Below are 26735 nucleotides of genomic sequence, written 5' to 3'. Positions count from 1 at the left end.
CCACACGCGGCTAATTTTTGTATTTTTAGTAGAGATGGGGTTTCACCATGTTGGCCAGGCTGGTCTCGAACTCCTGACCTCAGGTGATCTGCCCGCTTCATCCTTCCAATGTGCTGGGTTTACAGGCGTGAGCCATCGCACCTGGCCCTATATTTTTCTTCTTAGCTTTCCACATTGAGAGTTTTATGGGCAAAAGTTCCTAGTACCTTTTTTTGTGCTAAATAAATGTGGTAAGACCAAAGAGACGCTATCATTTGGTGAAAAATGGAGAAATGAAAATAATTGTGCTTTTAGGTTCATAAAAAATGTTGAGTTCTAGATTTTAGCCACCACCTTCCCTTTTCTCTGAATTCCATATAGATTTTCATTACCAAACAACATAGACTATTGGAGATTCCTGTGATTTTTGGCCGTGTAGCTGTATTAAAGACGAGCATTATGCTGTTACGATTATGCTAAAATTGAAGTCCAAGTACAATCAATTTTTTAATTTCAGGAAATGTTTATCAGTGGTTTATACAATGCCAGTAGGATTCTAGTATGGTTTGTTGGAGGTAAAAGAATATCTGGGCCGGGTGCGGTGGCTCACGCCTGTAATCCCAGCACTTTGGAAGGCCAAAGTGGGTGGATCACGAGGTCAGGAGTTCAAGAACAGCCTGGCCAATGTGGTGAAACCCCATCTCTACTAAAAATACAAAAATTATCTGGGCCTGGTGGTGCATGCCTGTAATCCCAGCTACTTGGGAGGCTGAGGCAGGAGAATCGCTTGAACCCAGGAGGCAGAGGTTACAGTGAGCCGAGACCGCGCCACTGCACTCCAGCCTGGGCAACAGAGTGAGACTCCGTCTCAAAAAAAAAAGAATATCTGAAACAGCTGGAAAATTATACTTTTATGTAAACTTATTCCTTTTGCATGTTATATGATTAACTCAAACAGAAATTGAAATTGGTAATTTCACATTCTGACACTGTGTGGAAAGGCAGTATCCCAGGTTTTAGCCATTAGCTGCTGGTTGCTTTCTTAGTTTGTCCCGTTCTAATCTTGCCAAGTCAGTTCTGTAAGTGGCTTAAGGGAAAAGCCAAATGTAGTATGAAGTAGCATCAAGACCTTGGGTTTCCTTCTAGGATTCTTCAAATGAATCAAAAGCAGCTTCAAGGGACATCTGCACTTATTTGACTCTCTGTAGACATTCCCACTGTGCGCCCAGGGACCTACTACGTGTGCAGCAAGTAGAATCGACTTTCCCCTTGTGAGGGGGAGAGGAGGAGCTGAGCAGATATCTCTTTGCCCTAACCTAAACAGGGAATGGTGTTCTTCCCAGTTTCACTCCATACCTAAATGCACAACTTCACTTGTTAAATACACTCTTTAAAAAATCCACAGTCCCAGACTTTCGTGTTTTAAAACCACTGGCTTATTTACTGGAAAAGTCTCACATTTTTCAGGCTGCAAATATCTATAAGTAAAGTCGATAAATGCTGACAGAAACTTGCGTAATCACTGTCTATGGCACAGCAGCTGTACATAGAGGGCCTTCTGTAGACGATTTTGTCATTGAGTGAAGCTCAGCTGCTGTGAAAATCATCAGTTCCGGTTTCAACCCCTTGGAATTAGCAGCATAATTCAGACCCGTAATTCAGAGCCTGCCTGGACAGAAGGGTGCTGGCTGCACACAAGCTCTGCATCTTCATCCCCGCAGACAGGCTCCCCGGGTTGGCTTTGACACTCCCATGATCAGCGCACCCTGACTTTGGGGGTCTCAGCTTTTTCAGAAGGGTTGCTGTCAGGCTTGTTTTGCCTTTTTTTTTTTAAAAGGAAAGGTGATGGGGGCTTTAGATGGCCTTAGAAGAAGCACAGGTATGTAACAGAAGACATTGTTTCCCACCAAAGCACCTCCAGCTTTCTAGAGACACACTCAAGTAACCGATTGGGAGCGTGGAGGGGCACCCCCGTGCCACAAGGAGGCTGTTGCTCTTTCTTCATTGCATGGTCTTGCCTTTTCCTTATCTGGATTAAGTTCCTCCAGAAATAAAAATGGCCATTCAAATCCTACCCTGTCACCAGTGTGTGACAGGACCTCGTTGCTATGTTTGATGCTCACGCAGTGAGATATTTCTGCATTCTTCCTCCTTCTCGTATGGAAATCAGGAGAGTGGCTGTTTAACTGGCCGTGTTAGAGAGCACGGAAAGGAAAGGAAATAGATGGTGCAGAATGCATGGCCCTTACCCATTTGTCCCTCTTTGAGTTGGTACTTCCCTTAAGGACAGACAGAAGGCACGCTGTGCACACGCACGCTTCTGGGAGGATGAGAGAGGACTGGCTGCCTGTCAGGTGTTTATCCCCTTCCGGGGCTGCACTGTGCCCAGCGTGGAGGGAGGAACTAGTAGATGCCAAAGTGAATGGCTCTGCCCTCAGGCTGCTTTTAGACACATTCACATTCAGATGTAGCCGCATCTCATGTTGTCATTGCTGCTGTATTGGGCACAAAGTGCTCCAGAAACACAGAAGCAACAATTCAGATATTAAAGAAATCAGGGAAGGCTTTTCATTGGTGATCACTTAAGATGATCAAGGCTTTGACAGATGGAGAAGAGGGAAGCCTGTTTGCCACCAAGGGAAGCCAGTGTGTCTGCTGTGGGCTATCACTGACACATAGAGGGTGTGGGGTAGGTATTTAGGGAGGGGGTTATGGGGAAGGGAGAAAATGAAGCTGGAGACATTGGGTCCAGGTGGTGGCAGAACTGGAATTTAAGGCTAGGTAAGGGGTTTGGTGTCATTCTGTCCCAACCTGGGCCCTTCAACAGTGGCCATGTCCTCTACCGTTTTCTTCATCACACTCTCTTCCTCAGCTTTCTTCTCTTCTATAAAACTGTGCATTTTACAACCAAAATTCCATCTCCCTTATATTGCATCTTTTAAACATTTCACCCAGTCTTCAAAACCTTCCCTTTTCCTTCTCATGTGAACTCTAGGACACTTGAAAGCTTAATATCTGCTTTCTGCATTACTGCAGAAGATGATAATAAAGAAATATGAGCGTGTCCCACACTGCAGCAGTGTTTACACTAGCCGGGAATTGAGGCTGCTTAGCGTCCACCCTCGGTGGCTGAATGAATCATGAGAGCCACGCAGTGGATGCGATTCAGACATTCAGAATGTGATCCCTCCTGTTACAGGCATGGAAAGGTGTTCCCAATCTACTGTTAGATGGACAAAGCAAGGGACAGAGTGGAAGGTGGGCTATGACCACATCTCGGCTGTTTAAATTATTTCTCTCCTGTTGAGGATTCATAGATACGAGCTTGGGAGGAAATGGACCAAATTGTTAAAACAGGGACAGCTCTGAGCCAGGGAGCTTGAGAGTAAAGCGGGGAGTGGAGAAGGGAGATTTTTATTTTGTATTATATGTTTCTGTAGGTTGCCTGGAGTTTTAAAAAGAGCATGTGTTACCTGTATAACAAAAACTGATATTTAAAAAATACATAGCATAAAAAAGACATTCCCAAACTTTCTCAGTTCACAACATCCTCAGGGTTTCAGTAATTATTTTTTCATGGTTCCCCTAGATCAAAAGAAATCCCTAACACTTCTGTTCATTCCAAACAACTTAGTAACCACTTATGTCCTAACAGCTTAGCAGCAACTGAGAAAGATAATACATATAAACAGAAAGAAAACTAGTATTTTCTTTTCCTTCTTCCACGACCACATTACGTGTGATGAGTGCACTGCACTTTTGAAACCTTGGACTCAGAGTGGACATGGCCTCATATCCTGTCCACAGTGATTTCCTCAAGACTCTTGATTCCTCCCAGGGCAGCCACCAGCCCCCTGCTGTGAGAGACATGGTGTCATGGAAGGCAGGGTGGTGCCGTCTGATGATGACACTCTGCACCGCTTCAAGCGAGTAGTTCACCTGGTCTCAGAGCCAGTTTTCTTATCAAAAACTTTAGCTATTCCTGGGCACCCCTGTGAATTCAGTGCAGTTCCCTGGGCTACCTTGGCACACAGTTTGGGAACCACAGGCACAAACAGGGCTTATGGGCTTGTCCTGGGATTTTCACTAATTAGGATGTCTTCAATCTCTGTCTTCCGTGTGTCTTCTTCCCTGGCTGTGTCTACATTTGATCTATGGTGCAGATCTTGCTGGAACTCTGGGCCTTGAGCCCTTGGCTCCTGCCTCCTTCAGGCCAGCACAGCAGGAAACTTACTTCAGTTATCTTTGAAGTTGTATTTTGAAGCTCCTCTTTTAACTGCAGAGCACTTGGAAAGGTTCTGCCTGGCTGGCCTGCCCCAGTGGAGAGCAAGTTTCAGGAGAAGGGAGATGGCTCTTTCCTTCTTTCTGGTGGGCCCTGACCCCTTCCTTAACCCTGTGTCTCGGGAATGTCATCCTCAGCAACTGCATGAGAAGAACGACCTTTGACCTTTTTTCTCTCTTCCCAGTATGGACGAACGCCTCTGCACCTCGCGGCCAACAACGGGATCCTGGACGTGGTCCGGTACCTCTGTCTGATGGGAGCCAGCGTGGAGGCGCTGACCGCAGTGAGTGCTCACAGGGCTTCGTGCAGGAGGGAGCTGCTGGGAGCCTCTGGCGCCTCCGGGGCAGGAGGGACAGGGCTTGCATGGCAACTCTGCATTCTAAAGCAGCCAGGCTGCTGTTCACTCCTCCGCCGCAGTAACACAGACATTCGCCCACACACGCCCATCCTAATGTCTCAATGTTCCTCTTCTCATCTCACCACACCCTGCGCTGCCAGGGATTCCGCTGCTTCCCTCTGCTCTTTTTGTTTTCCGAGTCACACACCAGGGCCCCTGCATTGTGGGATGTGTGTACTTCCCCTTCCTAAATGCTCCTCTGCCCCAGGGCACTGGAGCCCCTACCCTTTAGAAGGAGCTGGGGGAGGAAGAATCCTCAGTGGATATTGGGTGCAGTCTCCGTATTTGCCCAAGACCAGACTGCCGGGTGCCATAAGCGGGAGTTGCTTAAAGAGTCAGGCTTTGCTTTAGGCCTGTGGAGTATTTTAAGTGAGATTTCTTCAGTTCCCTCACTCCCTGCTCCCGATGCCAGACCTAGCACCTCCCTGCTGAGGAAACCCTTTGATTCACATTTCATGAAATACTCAAGAAGGAAAATGCATCAGCTAATGAGGTATGGTTGCAATGTTACGGCTGCAGTGAAATGTTACCATTCGGGTGCTTGCCGGCCTGAGAGTAGGCTGACCATCCAGCCTGTGTGGGAGAGTCCTGGGCTCACAGATGAGAGCTTTGCTGACAGAGGGTGATTCTCTGAGGAGACCAAGTGGTGCTTTAATGTGTCAGCCCAGCTCAGGCCCCAAGGCTGGAAGAGAGCCTCATTTCCTGGAGATCATCCAGAGGTTAGCAAACCGTGGCCCACAGGCCATATCCCACTGCTGATTTTTGTAAATGAAGTCTTACTGGGACACAGCCATGCCTAAGGTTTTTATTGGCCTTGGCGGCTTCCATGCCAGGTGTCAGAGCTGAGCAGTTGTGACAGAGACCATATGTGCCACGGAGCCCAAACACCTCTTCCCCTGGCCCTTGACGGAAAGTGTTTGCTGACCGCTGGGGCTAGGATGTCGCCTCCCTGAGTGCACTCATGTTATCGGGATGTCATTCCCTCCCCAGAAGTAATAGGTCTGATCTGTGCAGTCGGGGGGCGCCCAGCTCTGTGCTTTCTCTGCAGGCTCAGTTATTACCAAGTACTCCGCATGGGATGAGGCCCGTTTCTAGGGCACCTGGTCACCCACCGCAAATGCACACACCATACCCACTTCACCCTGCTGTGCCTGACTTGTTAGATCTCGTGGGCCATTGTCATGCCTGCCCAGCCATGCTTGGGCACAGGTTCCAGTTACTCCCTAATAGAGCATTTATATGCATTTTCAAGACGAATAAATATTTTTGTCCTATGTGTGGCTTCATGAAAGACCCAGCCAGACCATTATTGAAGATGTCAGCAGCTGACGCGGCTGCATCTACCGCAGTGCAGGCTGGGGCTGCTGAAATGTGCGGCCCCCTCTGTGGGGTCCCTCCATGAGCCGCAGGGCCCTCTGCCCTTCCCCACGACAGCTGCATCGGTGGTCCCCGCCAGGCTCCCCCTCAGATCCCTCCGTGCACCTCCTCGCTCTCTGGCTTCCCACCGTAGGAGAAGCGTCCTCTGTCCCCAGGCGCCTCCACGATGCCCAGAGCTAACCTGCGAGGCGGGTGCGGCTCTTTCTGCCGCCTCCTCAGTCACTCCGCACACACCGGGGGCGCTGTGCGAGCAGGGAGTCCGGGGGCACAAGACAGGCGCGCGTCCCACAGGAGACTTCTGGAAATGGGACAGGGACGCTGACCCGAGAGTCACAGCCGTCAATTACAGTCACCGAATGGGCCAATGGGACCGTGTGGTGACAGAAAGGAGCGGGTCCTGAGGGCGTGACAGGGGCTGGGGGCGCCCCTGTAGGAGGCAACGCTAGAACCTGCAAGCCACGCCCGGTGCTCAGAGGGGCAGAGTCCTGGGAGGATCGCCCTATTCAGGCCGGGGCTCGGCGGCCTCTGGTGTCCTCTGGTGGGAGCGCAGTGGCTGGAGCCGGCGCCTAGGCCCGGGAGATGGGAGAGTGAGCAGAGCTGGGTGTGCCTAGCCTTCTCCCAGTGCACCGCCCCCCCACCCTCCCCCCGGCCAACTGGGGCTTCCTCTCCCGTGGGGCCGAGGAGACCCTCCAGACTGGAGCTCCTTACTGGGGACGCTGCGTTCAGAAACACTGACCACACCATATCCCTCGGTTTAAGTTTCCTAGCAGCCACATGGAAGGAGGAAAAAGAGACAGAGGAAATGAAGTTCAGTAATATATTAGCACGAGATAATACAAATATTATGCTAACCTGTAAATCAATAAATTTATTTATTGATTTATTATTTGTATATATTCATGGGGTACAAGTGCAATTTTCTCCATTGGTATATTATATTGGGGTGAAGTTAGGGTCTTCAGCCTGTCCATCACTGGAGCAAAGCACATTGTACCCACCAAACTCCCATCCTCCAGGAGCCTCCCTCCCCCTCACCCCTCCAAATCCGCACTGTTCATTTTCCACACACAGCTTCCCTGTGTACACATCGTTTGGCACCCACTTTAAGTGACAGCATGTGATATTTGGTTTTCTGTGTCTCAGTTGTTTCACTTAGGATAATGGCCTCCGTTTCCATCCATGTTGCTGTAAAGGACATGATTTCCTTTTCTTTTTTCTTTCTTTTTTTTTTTGTTTTTTGTTTTTTTTGAGAGGGAGTTTCATTCTATCGATAGGCTGGAGTGCAGTGGCCTGATCTTGGCTCATTGCAACCTCTGCCTCCCGGGTTCAAGCGATTCTTCTGCCTCAGCCTCCTGAGTAGCTGGGACTAGAGGCATGTGCCACCACGCCTGGCTAAGTTTTGTATTTTTAGTAGAGACGGGGTTTCACCGTGTTGGCCAGGATGGTCTCAATCTCCTGACCTCGTGATCCGCCCGCCTCGGCCTCCCAAAGTGCTGGGATTACAGGTGTAAGCCACCGCACCCAGCCTGATTTCCTTTTCTTAATGGCCAAGTTGTATTCCGTTGTGTATATATACCACAATTTTTAAGTCCAGTCATCTGTTGATGGACAGTTTGATTCCCTACCTTTGCTATTGTGAATAGTCCTGCAGTGAACATACAAGTGCAGGTATCTTTTTCATATAATGATTTATTTTCCTTCAGGTAGATACCCAGTAGTGGGGTTGCTGGAACAAATGGGAGTTCTATTTTTAGTTATTTGAGAAGTTGCCATGCTGTTTTCCATAGAGGTTGTACTAATTTATGTTCCCACCAACAATGTATAAAAGTTCTCTTTTCTCTACATCCTCTCCAACGTCTGTTATTTTTTGACTTCGTAATAATGGCCATTCTGATTGGTGTTAAGATGATACCTCATTGTGGTTTTAACTTGCATGTCTCTGATGATTGGCAATGTTGAACATGCTTTTCATGTTTGTTAGCCATTTGTCTTCTTTTGGAAAATGTCTCTTCATGTCCTTAACCCACTTTTAAATGGGATTATTTGGTGGTTTTCGTTGTTGTTGTTAAGTTGTTTTAGTTCCTGGTACATTCTGGATACTAGTTCCTTGTTGAATGTAGAGTTTGCAGTATTTTCTCTCATTCTACAAGTTGTCTGTTCACTCTGTTGATTATCTCCTTTGCTGTGCAGAAGCTTTTAGTTTAAGTCCTGTTCGTCTATTTTTAGTTTTGTTCCCTATGCTTTTGAAGTCTTAGTCATGAATTATTTGCCTAGACCCATGTTTAGAAAAGTTTTCCCTGAGTTTTCCTCCAGTATTTTTATAATTTAAGATCTTCCATTTAAGTCTTTAATCTATCTTGAGTTGACTTCTGCAAATGGTGAGAAAGAAGGATACAGTTTCATTTTTCTGCAAATAGATACCCAATTTCCCCAGCACTCCTTATTGAAAAGGGTGTCCTTTTTCCAGTGTGTGTTCTTATCAATTTGTCAGAGAGCAATTGACTGTAAGCATGTGGCTTTATTTCTGGGTTCCCTATTCCTTTCTGTTCCATTGTCTGTTTTTAAGTGGGTACCATGCTGTTTTGGTTACTGTAGCCATCTAGTGTAATTTGAAATTAGGCAGTATGATGTCTCCAGCTTTGCTCTTTTTGCTTAGGATTGCTTTGGCTATTTAGGCCCTTTTGTGGTTTCATATGAACTTTAGAGCTGTTTTTTCTAATTCTGTGAAAAATGAGGTGGGTATTTTGATGGGGATTGCATTGAATCTGTAGATTGTTTTGGGCAGTATGGTCATTTTAACAGTATTAATTCTTCTCATCTACAGTTTGTTTCATTAGTGTTTTTTAGTTTGCCTCATAGAGATCTTTCACCTCCTTGGTTAAATATATTCCTGGATTTTTTTTTTTTTTTTTTTTTTTTTGGTACCTGTTGGAGATGGGATTGCCTTCTCGATTTGGGGCTACATCGTCATTGGTATGTAGAAACTCTACTGATTTCCGTATGTTAATTTTGTATTCTGAAATTTTACTGAATTAATTTATTAACCCTAAGAATTTTTTGGTGACGTCTTCAGGGTTTTCTAGATATAAAATCGTATCGTCAGCGAACAGGGATAACTTGACTTCCTCTTTTCCAGTTTGGATGCCTCTATTTCTCTTGCCTAATTGATCTGGCGAGGGCTTCCAGTATTCTTAAATTATTGAGATCTCTCACATTCTTTGGTTTATACAAAGCTTTCCTTCTGTGCGCTCACAGTGCGTCCTTACTCCCCAGGTTTCAGGCTGAGTCAAGGCCTTGAGGGGAGGGGCCTCTGGTCTTCCTGGAAGGCCCAGCACCCACGCCTTCCTCCCACCCTCCAGAAGCAGTTCCATCTACCTCTCCTTCAGAACCACCAGCGCCCTCTGCTGCCACCTTCCCACTCCACTGAGTCCTCAGCCAGGGTGACCTGAACGAGGCTGCACATCCTGTCCCCTCTTTGTCCTTGCCTCCCTCACTCCTGCACCCTCCACTGTCTTGTCTTCCACTTCACACAGCCCTCAGCAGAGTCCGCACTCACCTCTTGACAGCTTTCCTTCTAAACTTTCTTACTATAAAATAAAACATAAATAGAAAAAAGCACATAAACCAATATAAAGCTTAGTGGGTTTCCATAAGACAAACACCCTTGAATTCCACACAGGTCAAGAAATAAAACTTTCCCAGCCACCCCGAAGCCCGCATGAGCCTGGCCCAGCTGTTGCCCCTGGCCCCTGTGATCCCTCCCTGACTCAAAGCCAGCTCTTCCTTTTGCGTCCTTGTCATCTTTCCACCCAAGTCCCAGCTGCTGCCCCGAGCCTCTTTCACTGGATATCCCCAGGACTGGGTGCCCTTGGTGCTCCCTGACACTCTCCTGCCTGGGATGAGAAAGTCCCCACATCCTGCTTCTCCCCAGGCCTCTGCTTCCTGCTGGTCCACCCTGCAGTCCAGTCTCTCCCTTTCCATCCCCCCAGTCCTCTCTGGCCCCTAGACTTGCAGCTGCCCAACACTGAGGCCCAGACTCAGGTCTCTGGTCCTTGCTTGCCCCTGAGTGCCAGCCTCACACAGCACCTTCAGCGGCCCCTGGCCTCCCCACACCAGGGCCCCTCCCTCCAGTTCTGTGCTTCCTCTTCCCCAGTGTTCAGCCTCTGCAAAGGGCTTCAGCACGTGTCTGTCACGCTGCCCAGGATCACAGAAACCCTCCTTACTCTCTCCTCACCTGTTTGCATCTAACCCGCAGCCTACTAAGTCTCCTCCCAATTCTCCATGACCACGAAGCACCCGCCCATCCAGCCCCCACCTGGTTAAGGGCATCACCCTTAACCTTAGTCTCCTCTGGACCAGTCGGACTCTTAGCCCGGCCCTGCACGGTAGCCTCCCGCCCCTTGGGACCAGTCCATCCCAGCCCCACCTTTATCTTTCTAGAAATGCCAGCAGCTTGGTGGTCTCCACTTTCACCTCCATCTGGGGCTCCTGTGCCTTCAGGATGTGACCTCCGCAGCCTCTGCCCAGCCTCCCCTGCCCCCTGCACCCCTTCAGCTGTGGCCGGGTCCTGGGAAGCCCCTGCCGGCTCCCCCATCATGGAGTTGGCACCTGTTGTTCTTTCACCCTGGAGCTCTCCGTTTCCCCCTTCACCCCCTGCACATAGTGTGCCCACAGCATCAGCACACACAGGCACGCATCTGTCTGCCCACTTCTGCCCTGAGGCTACCTGATGCCCTCTGCCTTGAGAGTGAGAGAGACTTGGAATGCCTGCTACGGGCATGCGGGCACACAGCCCATAACATGCGGGGAAGGCTCCGTGGCACCCACTCCTTCTTATCTGTCAACATTCACCTGCAGCCCAGGAAACCTCCTCTGTCCCAGCCTCTCCAGCATGTGTGATTCGCCCCTGTGGGCTGCTGGTCTCTTTGCCTTCCTTGCTCTATTAGAAGTGTATCCTGACTTCTCCTAGGAGGAATGAGCCCTTGGGCAGGGGTCACTGGGAATTCATTGCTGCCTCCTAAGTGGGCTCCCTGCTTCCACCCTTACCTGTCCACAGCCGGGTCCCCAGACAGCCGCCTGGTTAGACATAAGTCGGATCTTGTCCTCCTCGCTCAGATGCTCTAGCAGCTTCTCATGGGGATCAGAGCCCTTCAAATGGGGGCTTCCCCAAGGATCTGCCCCTGACATTGCCTCCCTGACCCGCATCTCCTATTCCACCTCCTCCCCTCTCCCTCCGCATCAGCCCCATGAGCTTCCTTGACGTTCTTCAAACGTGCTGGCCATCCACCGCCCCAGGGCGTTTGTACTTGCTGTTCTTGGGTCTGAGCAGCTCTTCCCCAGGTATCCATGGGATTTGCTTTCTCACCTTCTGCAGGCTTTGACTCGAGCTTCACCTTCTCAGGGAGGACTTTCTGGACCACCCTAGTTTAAATCCTATCCCTCCCCCACCCCTAGGATAGCCCCTCCTCTCCCCTGCCCCATTTTTTTTCATAGCACCTATCACCACCTGACCCACTATTTTACTCACCTGTTTGTTTCTTGTCGGCCGTCCCCACTAGATTCTGGATCCTATGAAAACAGGGACTTTTGCTGGTTTTATTCACTGCTGTATTTGTAGGCCTGTGCATAATAGGCACTCAGTAAATACCTACTAGATGAAAGTACAAAGGAAGGAAGGAAAAAATGAATGACACCATAGTCCAAGCAGGACATGGAGTGTTTGTTGGCCGAGTGCTAAGTAGATGAACCCTTATAATTCTGTAGGTTAACAAAAAAATCCACATTTTCCCCGACACTATCTAAAGATGTTTAAATGACTGTGCATTCTTTTAGATCATCTTTTCACTTGGGGTTACACAAATAGGTTTCCCTGTCAGTGCTTGCCCCAGTTGAAACCCCATCTGTTCTGTTGCAAAGCATATTACTCGTGTCACTAGAAGTCCTGACCATGAGCACTTCCTCAGACAGCAATAAGCAGCGTGTCTGTGACGGGCAGGCTCCTAAAACTGGCTGGCCTGTGGGGCTGTGGCTTCTTGAATACAATAAGTGAAGTGGCCTTTCACCTTTCCATGGATTTCTTTCTGTGTCATGGGACCAACTTGGGAATCACTGCCCACAGTCTAGAATGTAGTGTGGGAGGCTGCTGGTGCACAAGAGACACCGTGATTTCTGGACCCAACTCACTCATCTGCAGCCACTTGGTCCCCAAGGCTCACGTTGAGATGATGGACAGCTGAGTGCCGAGACACTTGGCCATCTTTCCATATATTTTCAGTGCATGCACTTCATTGAGCCCATAAGTCCTGTTGGTAAGGAGGAGGGCAGTAAATGTTAGTGTTGCTTTTGCAGCCTCCATCGGGGTGTCCAGTAGAGCCAAGACCAAAATGAAGAGATCTGACTTCTGCCCCTTTCCCTCTCAGACAGAAGGCCAGGTAGTTAGGGCAAGTCTCAGCTCTTCTACGAATAATTTCTGACACTGCTTGCTTCTTCCGTGCCTAGTACTGTGCTGGTTCTTTGCATTTGGTTTTCTCTCACCTGCTCAAGAACCTGTGCAAGGAGGGTACCATTTTCCATTGTGTAGATGAGGAAACTCAGGCCTGGGAAGGCCGAGTGACCAACCACATAGCTGGTGAGGGATGGGTTCAGGACTTCAAACTGGGTCTTCTCCCAACTTCAAACTGTCTCCTGCACTGCCAGGCATTTCTGTTGAAAGTCTGAATAGTGTCCTTTAGAGCAACATGTTTTGCAAGCTGTAAAGTGCAGTGCAAATGTGAGGAAACATTTTTATTTTTTATATTTTTATTTAGTTTTTGAGATGGAGTCTTGCTGTGTCGCCCAGGCTCGAGTGCAGTGGCACGATCTCGGCTCACTGCAACCTCTGCCTCCCAGGTTCAAGAGATTCTCATGTCTCAGCCTCCTGAGTATCTGGAATTACAGGCATGCGCCACCACACGTGGCTAATTTTTGTACTTTGAGTAGAGAGGGGGTTTCACCATGTTGGGCAGGTTGGTCTCAAACTCCTGATGCACCCACCTCAGCCTCCCAAAGTGCTGGCATTACAGGCATGAGCCACCATGCCTGGCCGTGAGGAAGTATTGTTGATGGTGGTTCTCTTGATTTTGAAGAGGTTGAACAGTGGAGAGAGTTCAGCCTGTCGGTGAAAGGCCTCTGACTGTGTTTTGTGTACATCTGAGTTCTACAAAAGGAACATCCTATTCAGACGTGTCGGGGGCAGGAAACTTCAGTCAAGGCTCGGATTTCTTCTAACTAGGGCAATGGTTCCCAAACCTTGCTGCATAATAGAATTACCTGAGAGCCCAGGATGTACCCCATACTGATGACAGCAGTATCTGTGTGGGAGCTGGGCAACAGGATATTTTCAAGTTTTACAGGTGATTCCAGTGTGTAATGGAGAACCCCTTCCCTTTATGGACTTTTCTTGTGTCCGTAAAGAAACTAGAGTATTTGGCATGGATCCCTGGTTGGAGATGCAGTGTCTGTTAAGGCACCTATTTTACCCCCAAAGCAAGCTTGAAGCCCTAGCCTGCCCACTGGGGGATATTTCAGGAATTTAAAGGAACAGAGAGAGACGGGCAGTTCTGACTGCACAGCAAGCCTCCTCCGGAGCAGCCACCTGGGCTTCGACTGGCAGCCTAAGGCAGTGGTTCTCAGCAGGGCAGTTTTGACCCCCGACCCCCAACAATTGTCAATGCCTAGTTGGTTGTCACAACTGGGAGTTGGGTGCTACTGCCACCTAGTGTGTAGAAACCAGAGATGCTACTAAAATTCCTAAGAGGCACAAGACAGGCCCAGCAACAGAGAATTGCCTGGTGCAAAATGTCAGTGTTGGCAAGATTGAGCAACACTATCGAATGGGACCCCAGGCACGACTCCAGGAGTTACTTGGGTTGAGGAATTGAGAGGTTGCTGTTATGTAGATTTCGGATATCCCTAAGCTTCTACAGGGATGCAACTTTGTTATTGATACACATTGATAGATAAACCAAATCCTTACTTTTTTATTAAAAAAAAAAAATCGTTTTTATTTTTTTACATTGCTTTTCATCTTTTCTACTTTTGCATTTTTAGTGATCTCTAAAACTGCAACAGAATAGCCCCTACATGTCCCGTTTCTCCCCGGTGGCAGGGGAACAGTGACAGCTTCTGCCTCCCAGGGGCAACTTCGGGGACTGAGGCTTGCAGAGCACTGAGAGCTGGGTCCGGCATGTATTATGAGGTGGTGTTCAATAAATACTTGCTGTCATCGTGTATGTTCATGGTGTAGATACAGAAACAAATTTATTCAGTGTGAAAGTGCAGCCTATGAAAAGTCTGTAAGTGAAAAGCAAGCATAAAAGTACTGTGGACTCTTACTTCCTTGTTTTCTGTTCACCAAAAAATCTTTCAATCAAAATTGCCTGTCAAACTAAGTATTTCCTTTGAAATGCACAGTAATTACCAGGAGCCGGTATCATGCAAGGACTGGGTTTATCCCTGTAAGGATTGTAACACAGTAGCTTGCACTAACTAGAATTTGGCACCTAATGAGAATCTTTACTGTCTGCGCGATGGGAGATTGGAGAGAGGGGTTCAGGACAGCGAGGAACCATTCAGCTGAGGAGGCAGTTGAGTTGTGATTAAACCTGTGGACATTAAAGGTGTCACTATTGGGCAGGAAGACACCAGCATGTGTTTTGTTCCTGCTGCTTATCTTCCTGTGCTATACAATCAAGTGAAATAAGGATTGCACAGCCAGAGAAACACACCAGGACATTGTCCACCTGGCTTGCTTCTCACACCTGCTATGCTTGTTTCTGCCTCAGACCCACGGAATTGGGGTATGGAACACACACAGCTCTCCTTTTCAGAGAAAAGAAACTAACGCATTTTTCTCCAACAGGATGGAAAGACGGCAGAAGATCTTGCTAGATCGGAACAGCATGAGCACGTAGCAGGTCTCCTTGCAAGACTTCGAAAGGTGAGAAATTCTGTTCATGGGTCTGAAGTTCTCTACCTGTGTTTATGTGAAAAAGTCTCAGTCTTTTTCCTTATTTGAGAATGAACAAAATGAGGCTCTAGACAGCCAGGTTTTAGGAACAGTGGTGTCTGTCCTGTGGTTTGCATGTCAGTCGGTATAAATGCATCAGCTCCCTATCAGTTTTCTTCTCTGTTTGGACTTGGAAATCATTTAGGCTGTTTGCAGTTGCTGTGCCTGGTTTTCCTCCTCCCACTCTCTCTGTAATAAACCACTCCCACAAAGTAGCGGGGCATGAGGACGCTGACTCTGCCTCTTTCCTTCTTATGTTTGAGCTCCAAGATAGCTGTTAAGCTCCTGTTTATCAAACATTGTTGCTCTAAGGCTTAAAGAAACATGACAAAAATAAGTAAAGGCAGGTGTACCCTTTCCAGCCTACAGCATAACAGTTGTGTCAGGAGACTTCACAATAGCCATATCCTTTAATCTAGGAACTCTATTTTATGCTTAAAGATGTTTGCCGCAGTATTATTTATAATACAGTAATAAAAATTGGGAACATCAGATAACCCACAGTAATGTCTAGTAAAGGGTCCTATAGTCATAGAATAGAATGGCTTTGGCCTTTTAAATATTTTTAAGGAGTTTTGCTAATAGGAGTTAGGGGGGTCTGGGCTTCAAAGGAGAAGACAGATTGTGTATACGTAATAATCTCTACTATGTTAAAATGCATAGAAAGAAAATGATAGTAGTGATGTTTTTCGATTTTGCTATTATACTCAACATTTTCTTCTTTAAATATTATTGAAAATTTTTAAAATTACTCTTTTTTAAAAAATGTATAGCAATAGTAATTTTTTTTTTTTTTTCTTTTTTTGTTGAGACGGAGTCTCGCTCTGTCCCCCAGGCTGGAGTGCAGTGGCGCCATCTTGGCTCACTGCAAGCTCCGCCTCCCGAGTTCACGCCATTCTCCTGCCTCAGCCTCCTGAGTAGCTGGGACTACAGGCGCCTGCCACAGCGCCCGGCTAATTTTTTGTATTTTTTAGTAGAGACGGGGTTTCACCGTGGTCTCGATCTCCTGACCTTGTGATCCGCCCGCCTCGGCCTCCCAAAGTGCTGGGATTACAGGCGTGAGCCACCGCGCCTGGCTGGTAATCATTTTTTTAAAAATGCAAACTAGGAATAAAATGATAATTCAGTTGGTTTAAGTACTTGCTGAGAAGATAATGTCCAAAATGTGCTCCAGATAGCCCACAAAGTTCTTGTATAGACTGAGAAGTGCCTGGGGGAGAAGTGGTGAGGTCATAACCTTCACAGCCCCTGAAGTTTGAGTTTTCATACTTGTCCTGTGGTCTTGCCAGGGGCAGGCAGGCCACAGATTGGGATAATTTCTTTCCTTATGCAGAATATAGACTTGGAGAGACACACTTCATATATGCATATTAAAACCCCTTGGAGTTGACCTGGCAAGGGTAAAATCATGGGTGACTGATTTTCACACCATTCTGCTTTGGATTCTGAGAACTGGCCTCAGAGGCACTGAGCAGATGTTGATAAACTCTGAGAGCTGCGATTCAGTCTCCGCTTTGTCCTGGAAAGTGCAGAATGAGATAAGTCAGGTAAAATTTCCCTAGCCCTACTCACCTGTTCTTACCAGAAATTCATAAATTATAATGATGGGCTTAGTGATTTCTCACTCTGTACCATTATGGACTGTGTCCTTATGCCTGCAAATTTGGACTAGAAACTCAAGGGAAACCTTTTTGTTTACAGGCAAAACAAGCAGGGGCAGGGGCAAGGGAGAGCCCGTGAGTGGTTAGTATTCAAGAATGAGCCTTTCTATAGAGTCTCCTAAGTTTAAAATTCGCTGTCTTTGAAGCAGAGGACCAGCCACACCAGACACAACGCAAGCCTCGATGTGCAGCCTCTGGCTTTTGCCAGATTGCACAGCAGGGGGCCCTGCATTGGGCACAGAATCTCACGCCTACAGGCTGGTGTGCATCCATTACCCAGGCAGCATCCATTGATAGTGAAAGGAGACGAGAAGTCTGGTTTTTGCACAGGCTAAAAGAGCACAGTTTTTTTTCCTGTTAGTTATCAGGTCTCTGTTATGGTCCACTAGTAGGAAGAAACACTATAAGGAAGGGCGAAAGGCTTCTTCAACAGGCCTGACAACTTTACTGAGTGCAGAAGCCTGCTAGGTCAGATGTGCTCAGGTTTCCACCCGGAGAGGCTGCACACCCACCTGCAGCACCTCGCACCTGGCTTGCGTCCCTGAGTCCCCATGCCGTGCCCTCCCAGGTGTATGAGGCCCTGGCTCGGCTCACACAGCACCAGCACTTCCACCACTACCTCCCTCTGGAAAGCTGCTCACCACATTCGCTCTCAGCTTCGAGTGCTGTTGACCGTCTAAGAAACTGTATCACATTGTGAGGCAGACATTCAGTTGCAGCACGGTGACCTGCAACACCCCATCGGGTCACTCGGGACACCCACCTCATGCAGAGGGAGGAGGCATCTCGTGGGGCTGGCTGTGTTCTGCTGCCCATGGCCCCTTAGCAATGGTTCGTTCTCTGACTTAAAAGTAGATTACTGTGCGAGATGCGAACCCACATGTGCCCTTCCAGGACGAGTCTGAAAACAGTGCTCAGAAAAAGGACGGAGGGAGAGCAGTGTTGCACGAGCTGGGGATGGTCGGACAGGTGGGTGGGAGGTCCTTCTCCTGTCCTCTGTCCCTGTTTTCTGCAGTCCACTTAGATGACTGACATAGTGAGGAGGAGAGATGCAAAGCACCGGGCTGCGGAGCTTCCTCCAAATCCTAAGCGAAAGGGGCTTGTTCCCATTTAGAATTCTGAATTTCTGGGGGCGGGCTCTCGCCCTGTCTCAGTTTGGGATTTTCTTTTCTTCCATCCATTAGTTCCTTTGTTTTGGGTGCCTAGATTTTTAAAAGAGATGGGAAGTGGACTATTACAGCTATAAAATACAAAATACAAAAATATAAAATATATCATGTTTTATAAAATATATTTTATAAAATACAAAAACTATAAAATGCAAAATATTATTTTTGTATTTTAGTAAAATATTATTTTGTATTTTACCATTATCCTGTGGTCTTTTTTCTCTAAAGGAGAGGTCAAGGAAAAGAATAGTCACTTTTTTTTTTTTCTTTCTTTTTTTTTTTGAGATGAGGTCTTGCTCTGTGGCTCAGGCTGGAGTGCAGTGGCGCAATCAGGGCTCACTGTGGCTTCAAACTCCTGGGTTCCAGTGATCCTCTTGCCTCAGCCTCCCAAGTAGCTAGGACTACAGGCACATGTCTCCACACCCACCTGGCTCATTTTTAACATTTATATTAGCAACAATGTCTCAATACATTGCCCAGGCTCTCTCTAACTCCTTCCTTTTAGTGATCCTCCTACTTCGGCCTCCCAAAACAGTGGGATTACAGGCGTGAGCCACTGCACCTGGCCAGCATAGTCATCTTAAAGCCCTAGTTAAAGGACAACATCCCCCTTAGCACCCAGAATCCAGTGAAAAGTCCCCCCTCATCTTTATGTTGAAACAAAATACAGAGTAGTGCCTGAGAGCACAGACTGGAGGTCAAATGGCCTGGGATCCAACTCCACTTCCACCACATTCTAGCTGGGTGAGCTAGCAAGTTGCTCAACAGCTCTGTGCCTCAGTGTCCCTGCTTGTCAAGTGGTTGAGTCTGCTGCTACCTCCCATGACCGTGATAAGGGTTAGATGGGTCAATGTAGATGATGTCCCTCGCACAGTGCCTACACACAGTAAGCACCACGTGTTTCCTGCTATTGTTGGAATCCTGCAGAGCACTCTGGAACAGCTGTGAGGTGCAGCAGTGGCCCCTGTGGCTGGGCACCCTGAGTGTCATTTGTGATGACAGCCACCACTGAGTCCTCAGTGTGTGTGGTGGGCACTGTGATTTCAGAACATGCCCAAGGTTTACAGAGGGGAACGTTGCTGCAGGAAACCTGGTTTCAAAGAGGTGACAACATGCTAATCAGTGCAGACCTGAGGTCCCGACCTCATCTGGAAGTACCTGCTATCTGCTTTTAATCAGTGGGCTCAGGGGGCTCCAGGGCAGATTCCTGGCCAGGTGGGATGCATCCTTTCCACACTGGCTACTGTGCCTGTGCTCAGCCTCCCTGCTTTGTAGTGCGCAGGGATCGCCTTCCTGTGAGGAGTCCCAGGGTTCTGATTCCCTCAGAATCTTCTAGATGCTGTGTTCAAGGAGCCCCTGGAACTTGTTTGTCTTCATCATCCCTCAGTGGGCTCTTAACGTTAGCTCCTCATTAGCCAGAACAGGAGGAGTTGTCTGCCAAGCATTGCTAATCATGGTCTTTCTTCCTTGTGTATGAATATGAATCCCCATGCAAGTAACTGCTTGGCACCTGGACACACCTGGTACTGGAATTTGGTTATTGGAAATGATTGAGCTGTCGCAGCGGCTTCCTTGGAGAATGCATTGCTGAGGATTGTGGTGGGAGCCCAGGAGCAGGCAGTGCCTGCCGAGGACACCAGGAAGGGGACTGAGCTGCAGTTCTAACTCAGGTCACCTGGAGGAGGAGACAATGGGGTACAAGATAGGGGAGGGGAAGGGAAGAAGAAGTCATTCACCCTGCAGAGCGTCTTAGGACCATTTTCCTTTCCATGTCATTTCTCCTCGATATTCCCCAGTGTTTCTCACTGGGTGCTGTTGGCAGCTTGGGTGACTGGGAGGTCCTGTCCTTGCAGGATGTTTCTTGTCCCTGGCCTCTAAGCATCTAACATGCTAGCATTCCCTGCAGCGGTATTATGAAAACCAAAAGAATGCCTCCACACATTCTCCCTCAACCCCTACGGCGCTACCACACTCTGCAAGAACCACTGCGGGTTGATCCAAAGCGCAGTCCTGGGGAGAGGTCTGTATCTGGAACAGCTGAGGAGGGTGGCCCTACATTGCCTGCCATTTTATTTGGTTTCCAAACGGGCCAGTTGAGCAAAAGAAATGCTTTCTATCTGTGCTCTCAGCTCTCATCAGTTGACATTGCCTAGGAATGTGTCTTTAAACTATATTTGCTAGGGAAGCAATGGGATTTGGCATCTGGAAATAGAACCAAATTCATCCTGTTCTCCCACAGCAGTGGAAGATGTGCAGGGGAGAGGGACTGGCTGTTTTCATCACTGGACAGTTCAGGGGGCAGGAGCACGGAAGGTGGCTGAGGCCAAGGCCAAAGCTCTTGGGGAAGAAGGAACCGGGGGCAGGGCTGAGCTGCATGGGATCGATTCTGACCCACTTCCACATTAAGTGAACCAGGGCAGTGGTGTGCAGGAGCCTCTGGTGCTGGCCCTGAGAGCCGAGCATGTCTTCCCAACCTGGTGACATCACACGGGGGTCTTGAAATCAGCCAGGGTGGGAGCATTTGCACCACAGGAATCAGAAATGCTAGAGATGATGCCTGCTTCTCCCTACCAAAGGTTGCTGATAGGTTCATCATTGTTTTGGGGGTCCCTGAGAGCCCCGCCTGGCTGTAGGTACCACCTTACAACAGAAGGAAGTTGTACCTTTTACTTCCTTGTGCTGAGTCAGTAACAAAGCACCATGCAGCTGTCCAAACCTGCCTGAGGACTGTGTTGTTGCTCAGCCAAACCCAGTTCTCCTTCTAGAAGAAAGGAGGGACCCCTTCTATGGGAGAAGGATTGATCTAGATGTTATATCAGCATCCATGTTTACTATAATCACTGCAAGTCCCATTCTTACCTGATTTTAAAATAAGAATTTCAAGGGGGTTGAGGAGTTGGCTTGTTTTTATTTTGTTTGGTCATCCTTCTAATCAGATTTTCCATAAACCTGAAATTAAAAGTAGGCTGGGTGCAGTGGCTCACGCCTGTAATCCCAGCACTTTGGGAGGCTGAGGTGGGCAGGTCACCTGAGGTCAGTAGTTCAAGACCAGCCTGGCCAACATGGTGAAACCCCGTCTCTACAAAAAAATTAAAATTAAAATACAAAAAAAAAAAATTAGCCAGGGATCATGCTGCGTGCCTGTAGCCCCAGCTACTCAGGAGGCTGAGGCAGTAGAATCGCTTGAACCCAGGAGGTCGAAGTTGTAGTGAGCTGAGATCATGCCACTGCATTCCAGCCTGGGTGACAGAATAAGACTGTGTCTCAAAAAAAAAAAAAAAAAGGTAGTTTGCTTTTCCTAAACCTAAGACCCAACAGTGAAGAAAGGTGGCCAGGGATATTTTGAAAAATGAAATCAGTTTGGGAGTTGCCCAGATGGAAAAATTCACCACCTGTAAACTGCATTTGCGTAATTAAGAGTTGCTGCACCATCCGTGCCGTCTCCCTGCACCCTGCCACGTGGGCGGGGCCACATCGCCTCTCAGTGCTCTTATCTGGCCTTCCCAGACCGTGAATGGTCTTCCCCATCAGCTTGCTAATGTTTAGTCCTCTTGTCTGATGAGAAAGTGAAAGCCAAGCTGCTAGGGAGAAAACAATACTAGAAGAAAGAAAAGTAGAAATTAGGAGATTCACCAGGGCTTCAAAGAGCAATGCAGTTACCAAATAACATTCATTCACTCATGCACTGAAAAGGTATTTCCAGTGTCTACTGTAAGAGCTGTTCTGGGCATGGCAGAGACCACAGTGAACAAAATCAGCAGAACCCAGCCCCCAGCCGGGAAACTGATAAGAGATATGCGTAAGGTCAAGGGGTGACAAACAATGGCCTACAACCCACCGCCTGCTTCTGTAAATAAAGTTTTATTGAGACACAGCCACACACTCTTGTCTGTGGCTGGTGTTCATACATGGCAGAGTTGAGTTGCCACAGAGATCATCCGGCCCTCTACAGAAAGAGTTGCTGCCTCCTGGGGTAGGTGCCGTGCAGGGAACTGCAACAGGATGAAGTGAGATGAGAGGATGGTGGAGTCTGCTTTCACCTGGCTGATGAGGACCTCTCTGATGTGACACTGAAATCAAGACCTGAAAGCCAAGAAGAAGGAAGCAGCCCAAGGAAGGGCTGGAGGAAGGCAGAGGAATAGGGAGTGCAAAAGGCTGGGCAGTGAACGGTTGGAGGAGCTCAAGCATAAAACAACAAAGGAGGGTAACTGGGCTAGGGCCAGAGCATGTGCCTGGGGGTGCAGGCAGAGAACAATGCCCAACATGACCGGGAGGTGGCACAGCTTTCTAGATGTCACCCAGGGGATGAGGAGATTGGGTTTGGGCCAAGTGCAGGCAGGTGTGAGATCTGCCTTAGGTTTAGGAATTCCCCCGGCTGCTCAGACTGGAGCCTCAGGGTCAGGACGGGGAGCAGAGGGACCTGATAGGAGGCGATAGGGGAGATGTGTGGGGCTTGGACTGGGGCTGTCCAGGCTCTGTTACTTAGTGAGCCTTGGGCAAGAATACCAGGGAGGCTCCTACTCCTGTGTAAATATTTAAAGGATGTGATTAGAGCTAATACAGGTAAATATACTCTATCCTACACACACGCGCGCGCGCACACACACACACACACACACACACACACACACACACACCCCCTTATGACCACCGAGAAGGTTCTGAGTCAGAATTCTGTACTCCTTGGAGTTCGGTTCTGCCTCCTCCTCTCCCCTGCCTGGTCTTGCCCACACCGTGGATGCCCCGGGGTCTCCTGAGTACCCTCCAGCCACACCCACAGACCTAAGGGGCACACACTGGAGAGCACTTCAAGCCATGAGCCAAAAATGTCGGTGGCACCACAGTCCCCTCTCCTCTCCCCTGGAGGTGTTGGCTGCACATGGCTCCCGCCTGGCCCAGCCAGGGAGGGCCCACCAAGCCCGGCCTTTGTGCCAGCCGGGTCTCAGGGTTGTCTTGTAAGTTGTGTTAGACACACACTGTGGAAGGACTACTGAACCCCCCCTCCAAATAAATCAGTCTTCCTACCACCTTCTAGACTTGACCTGGAGCCTCCTCTGGGTTGGAGACAGATCACTGGGTGGATGAAAGCTGCTTTCCCAGGGAGAGGCCTCTGGGCCCCAACCCGTCCCTACCCGCCATCTGGTAGTGAAATGTGAAAACATGCCTCCACCAATGCAGGAGAGATTTCAGAAACTTTTTTCCAGGATGACTGCATTAAATTCAGATGTGCTTAGATTCTCCAAGGTTCTTAGTGAGGATGAGAGGTCATCTTCCAGGATCAGCTGAGATTTCCTTATAAAGGGAAATACCTGGGGATATTTTGCTTCTCTTGGCCTTTCAAGATGATGGTGAATTCTCTAAGTCTGGATCAGTGCCGTTTCCCAAAGACTTACTGAAGGGTGAGTGGGCCCATCTCAGCCAAGGCTGACAGCTCCTGGTGGAGGGGAGGGGGGTGCACCAAGGACAGGTGAGTCCCTCCACAGAAATTTTTCACTCCAAAGGGTGCCCTCTTCAGGAGGTGCCTTCTGAGTGGGATGCACTGTGCGAGGCCTTCCTTGGATGGTCCTCAGTGCTGTGGGGTTCACCTTCAGTGTGCATATCCCTGTCTATTCCTGTCTCCTCTGCTTCGGAGGAACCTGCCACCTCCCTTTCAGTGTCCAGCAGTGGGAGGAAGACCTGGTGGTGAGTTCTGGCTTTGCTCTGTCACCTTGGGCAAGTGCCTTGGCCTCTCTGAGCCTCGATTTCCTCATCTGAAAGGGAGGAGGATGGTATTAACCACAAAGGTTCCTTGGAGGTTTTCATAGGGAATGTGAGTGAAGGCATAGCATGAGCTGGAAGGTGCCATGCACGTGGAAGTTACCGCTGCAGACTGGAAACACATCTGTCTCAACTCCTCCTGCTGCCTCCTCCCTCCTTCTCCATTTATTGGGCTGGCCCATGAAACAGGCAAACAGATTGCCAGGAGCTTCTGCCCCAGCATTGGCCTGTGTGGAATTTGAAGGAGTGATCTGGACTGTCAGTACGGGGAAGTCACAGGCATAGCTTGCCCTCATACGCAGGAGCAAGTCAGCCTGCAGGTTCAATCGCTTCTAGAAGCCTCTCACAGGGGCAGCGGTGTCTGTAGTTGACCATGGTTTGAGTCTGCTGAGAGTGGAAGGGCCTGTGGGACTCGTGGAGGAGGAATGAACTTGCCCCGTTCCTGCAAACAGGACAGACGTGTGTGCTGAAGCTCAACGTGTCAAGATCCACAGGCACGAAACAGGAAGAAAGAGCTGCAAGCAGATTCGTGGCGCAGTTTCTTTACCAAAATGGGGCACCCGGGATCCAGTGACTGGATTTAACCAGGAACAGTTTTCTGCCTTCTCCCGATCTCAGATGAAGCAGACTCGGGCTGGTACCAAGAATCTCTGTGTGTGGGGAGCTGCATGTCAGGGAATAGCTGAGGAAGTTTCATCTGCCCCTTGGGATGCTCACCTTGGAAGGTGACCACTGTTCAGCACAGTGGACGCATCTCAGGTGCTCATGCATGGCGTGGTGTGGGTACAGCCTTGGACTCACAAGGAAGACCCAGGGCTGCTGCGGAAGGCTGGAGTAGGCTGGGAGGTGGAATTGCTCCAGGGTCGGTGGCAGCCCAGCAGCATGGGCGCACCTGCTGCATGTGGCACTGGGGAGAATTCAGAGCCCCATTCCTTCCAGCTAACAGGTGCCACCCCCAGTGAGTAACTCATAATAGAATCTGTCCAGCGTTTTTGCTGATTCAGGTAATCAGTCAGGGACATTGCTGTCAAGACCCCCAGCCCTTTCCTTTCCCTGTGGTGCTCTGTCTCTGAACCTGTTGGGATTTGAGGTCAGAAGAAGACACCAGAGTAAGGACCACCTCATGTTCTACAGATCATCGTTCGGTGTCGTGACCTCCACCCCAGCTGCCCCAGCATTTTACAGCAAGCCTTGTGTCATGCTCCCTTGATCCTCGTAAAGTAGAATTTATAGACAGGGGCGTACCTACTACACAGATAGTTTCAAAAGATCATTAGCGTGCCCTAACTGTAATACAACACAGACCTCGTGGGAGCATGCACATAGTGAAATATGCTGGATGTCAGTATGCATGTGCTAGGACACAGGCAGGAGGAGACTGGGAAACCCGGCCGGTCCCTGCACCCACCCGCAGGGTCAGTGAGTGCAGCCTGCACAGACGCCCGTGGACACTGGAGGGCTGGGATGGCAGCTCCAACGCCACAGCAGCGTGCTGAGCTGATGTCCAGAAATCGGAGACAGCACTCAGGAAAGATAAAAGGAAAAAAGCAAAGTGTAATTGTTGGCCAGTCTGTAAAACAGCAGCATTCGTGGATAACTCAGTATATATTAAATACTGCCCCCAAAACCCTCTGGATGATGTGTAAGATGGAAAGTTCTCAGCTCAGATGACTGTCAACAGGCTTTTCCCCTATATAAATGCTCATCAGATGCTCAGAAGTCAGGGGACCCGGGAGAATTCTTCGCTGTGAGGGGCGTTTTGTTCCACGGTGTCTGAACACACAGCCAGCTGCAGGAGCATCCCCTCAACCTTGTGGGAACTAAAATGCCACCTCAGATTTCCACAGTGCCCACCAGGGGTCAGTGTAGTTCCCGGTGAGGAAGTCTGGTCCTGGCTTAGGAATTGAAAAGGGAGATAGGAAAATCAAAGCCTTCAGGAGAGTTATGTGTGAGTTTGTAGTGATGCAGTTATAATAGCAAAAGTAACACTGGCTTTTGCTGCTGGAAGAGATCAGCAGTAAGTGAGCACCTCCCAGGATTTAGAACTGAAGGAATGGTCCCGCCAGGTATAGATCACAAAGAGGTGCCCTTGCGTGGGTCCCTCTGAGTTCTGTCATTTATATGACTCTGGTTTATGGAGATTCTACACCTGCCGGGGCTGGGAATTCCGTCTGTCCCCGCAGATGGGCTCCTGGTCTAGAAGGGCAGAACACCTCATAATTACACACTGGGGGGTCGCCCTGGAGAGCCACGCATTGTGGGAAGAAGCTTCCAGGAGGAGATGGCAGTCAGGACAGGTTTTGTGGGTTTGTGGGAACTGCAGGTTAAAGCAGAGGGGTCCTCCTGGGTGAAGGTGAGGAAGAGGCCTCAGGCTGCACCTCACGGCTCCAAACAGGTCCTGATTAGGGAGCAGGGCAGGAGTGGTGGGAAGAGATGGTGGCCTGTGAGGGGATGTGACACCAGGGTGGCATGGTCAGTGCCACATCACGTAAGCCTTGAGTAGGTTCCCTTGGGTGCACTGAACACCTTGCCTACACTATCCTGTTAAAAGCTCTTATTTGGTATTAGATGTGAAATCATTCACACGTCTGTGTTTCCCCAAGACCATGGATCTGGGCTGAGTCTGGATTTTCCTGTTGTCAGCACTGCGCTTAGCACGGGGCTGGGGGGCCTCCCTGAGTGAATGAAGGAGTGAGTGAGTAGAGAACTATTCCATTCTGTGGAGCCTGCTGCTTCTCCCTATGGGATGGAAAAAGAAGAAAGTAGTGAGGATATTGTGTTCCCAGCCCCCTCTGCAGCATGGAGCTTGTACCTTGGAGTGCCCCTTCCCTCATCCTCTTGTCCCGTTACTGCCCTAAAGGATCCAGACCCCTCCACACAGAGAGGGACCGAAGCTCTAGCTGGTCAGACAGGGCTGATCCTATTTCATGATTTAATTGAAGGCTTCTAACTTTCTCAGCCTTCTGGCTTTCCATTTTCTTTCAGCCTCTTAATTGATTAGGGTAAATTTTTGATTTTTTTTTATTTTATGTGTTTGGTTTTATATATATAATCAAAATGTGTATGT

At 48.8% G+C, this 26735-nt stretch overlaps 1 protein-coding gene across 4 annotated transcripts in view; it reads left to right on the top strand.

Annotated features, from left to right (window-relative positions):
- The window catches only part of DAPK1 (death-associated protein kinase 1), a 229796-nt gene that overhangs the window by 174016 nt on the left and 29045 nt on the right, over positions 1-26735 (top strand). For all 4 annotated transcript variants that reach the window (XM_011975208.1, XM_011975207.1, XM_011975209.1 and 1 more), the window contains 2 exons: positions 4446-4544; positions 14935-15012. In XM_011975208.1, coding sequence (XP_011830598.1) covers positions 4446-4544; positions 14935-15012 — 177 coding nt within the window. The remainder of the gene's footprint in view (positions 1-4445; positions 4545-14934; positions 15013-26735) is intronic.

Source organism: Mandrillus leucophaeus, unplaced genomic scaffold (assembly GCF_000951045.1).
Source record: "Mandrillus leucophaeus isolate KB7577 unplaced genomic scaffold, Mleu.le_1.0 Scaffold152, whole genome shotgun sequence".
Lineage (NCBI taxonomy): Eukaryota > Metazoa > Chordata > Mammalia > Primates > Cercopithecidae > Mandrillus > Mandrillus leucophaeus.
The sequence above is the reverse complement of the archived record's forward strand: the minus strand, read 5'-3'. Positions and strand labels throughout refer to the sequence as shown.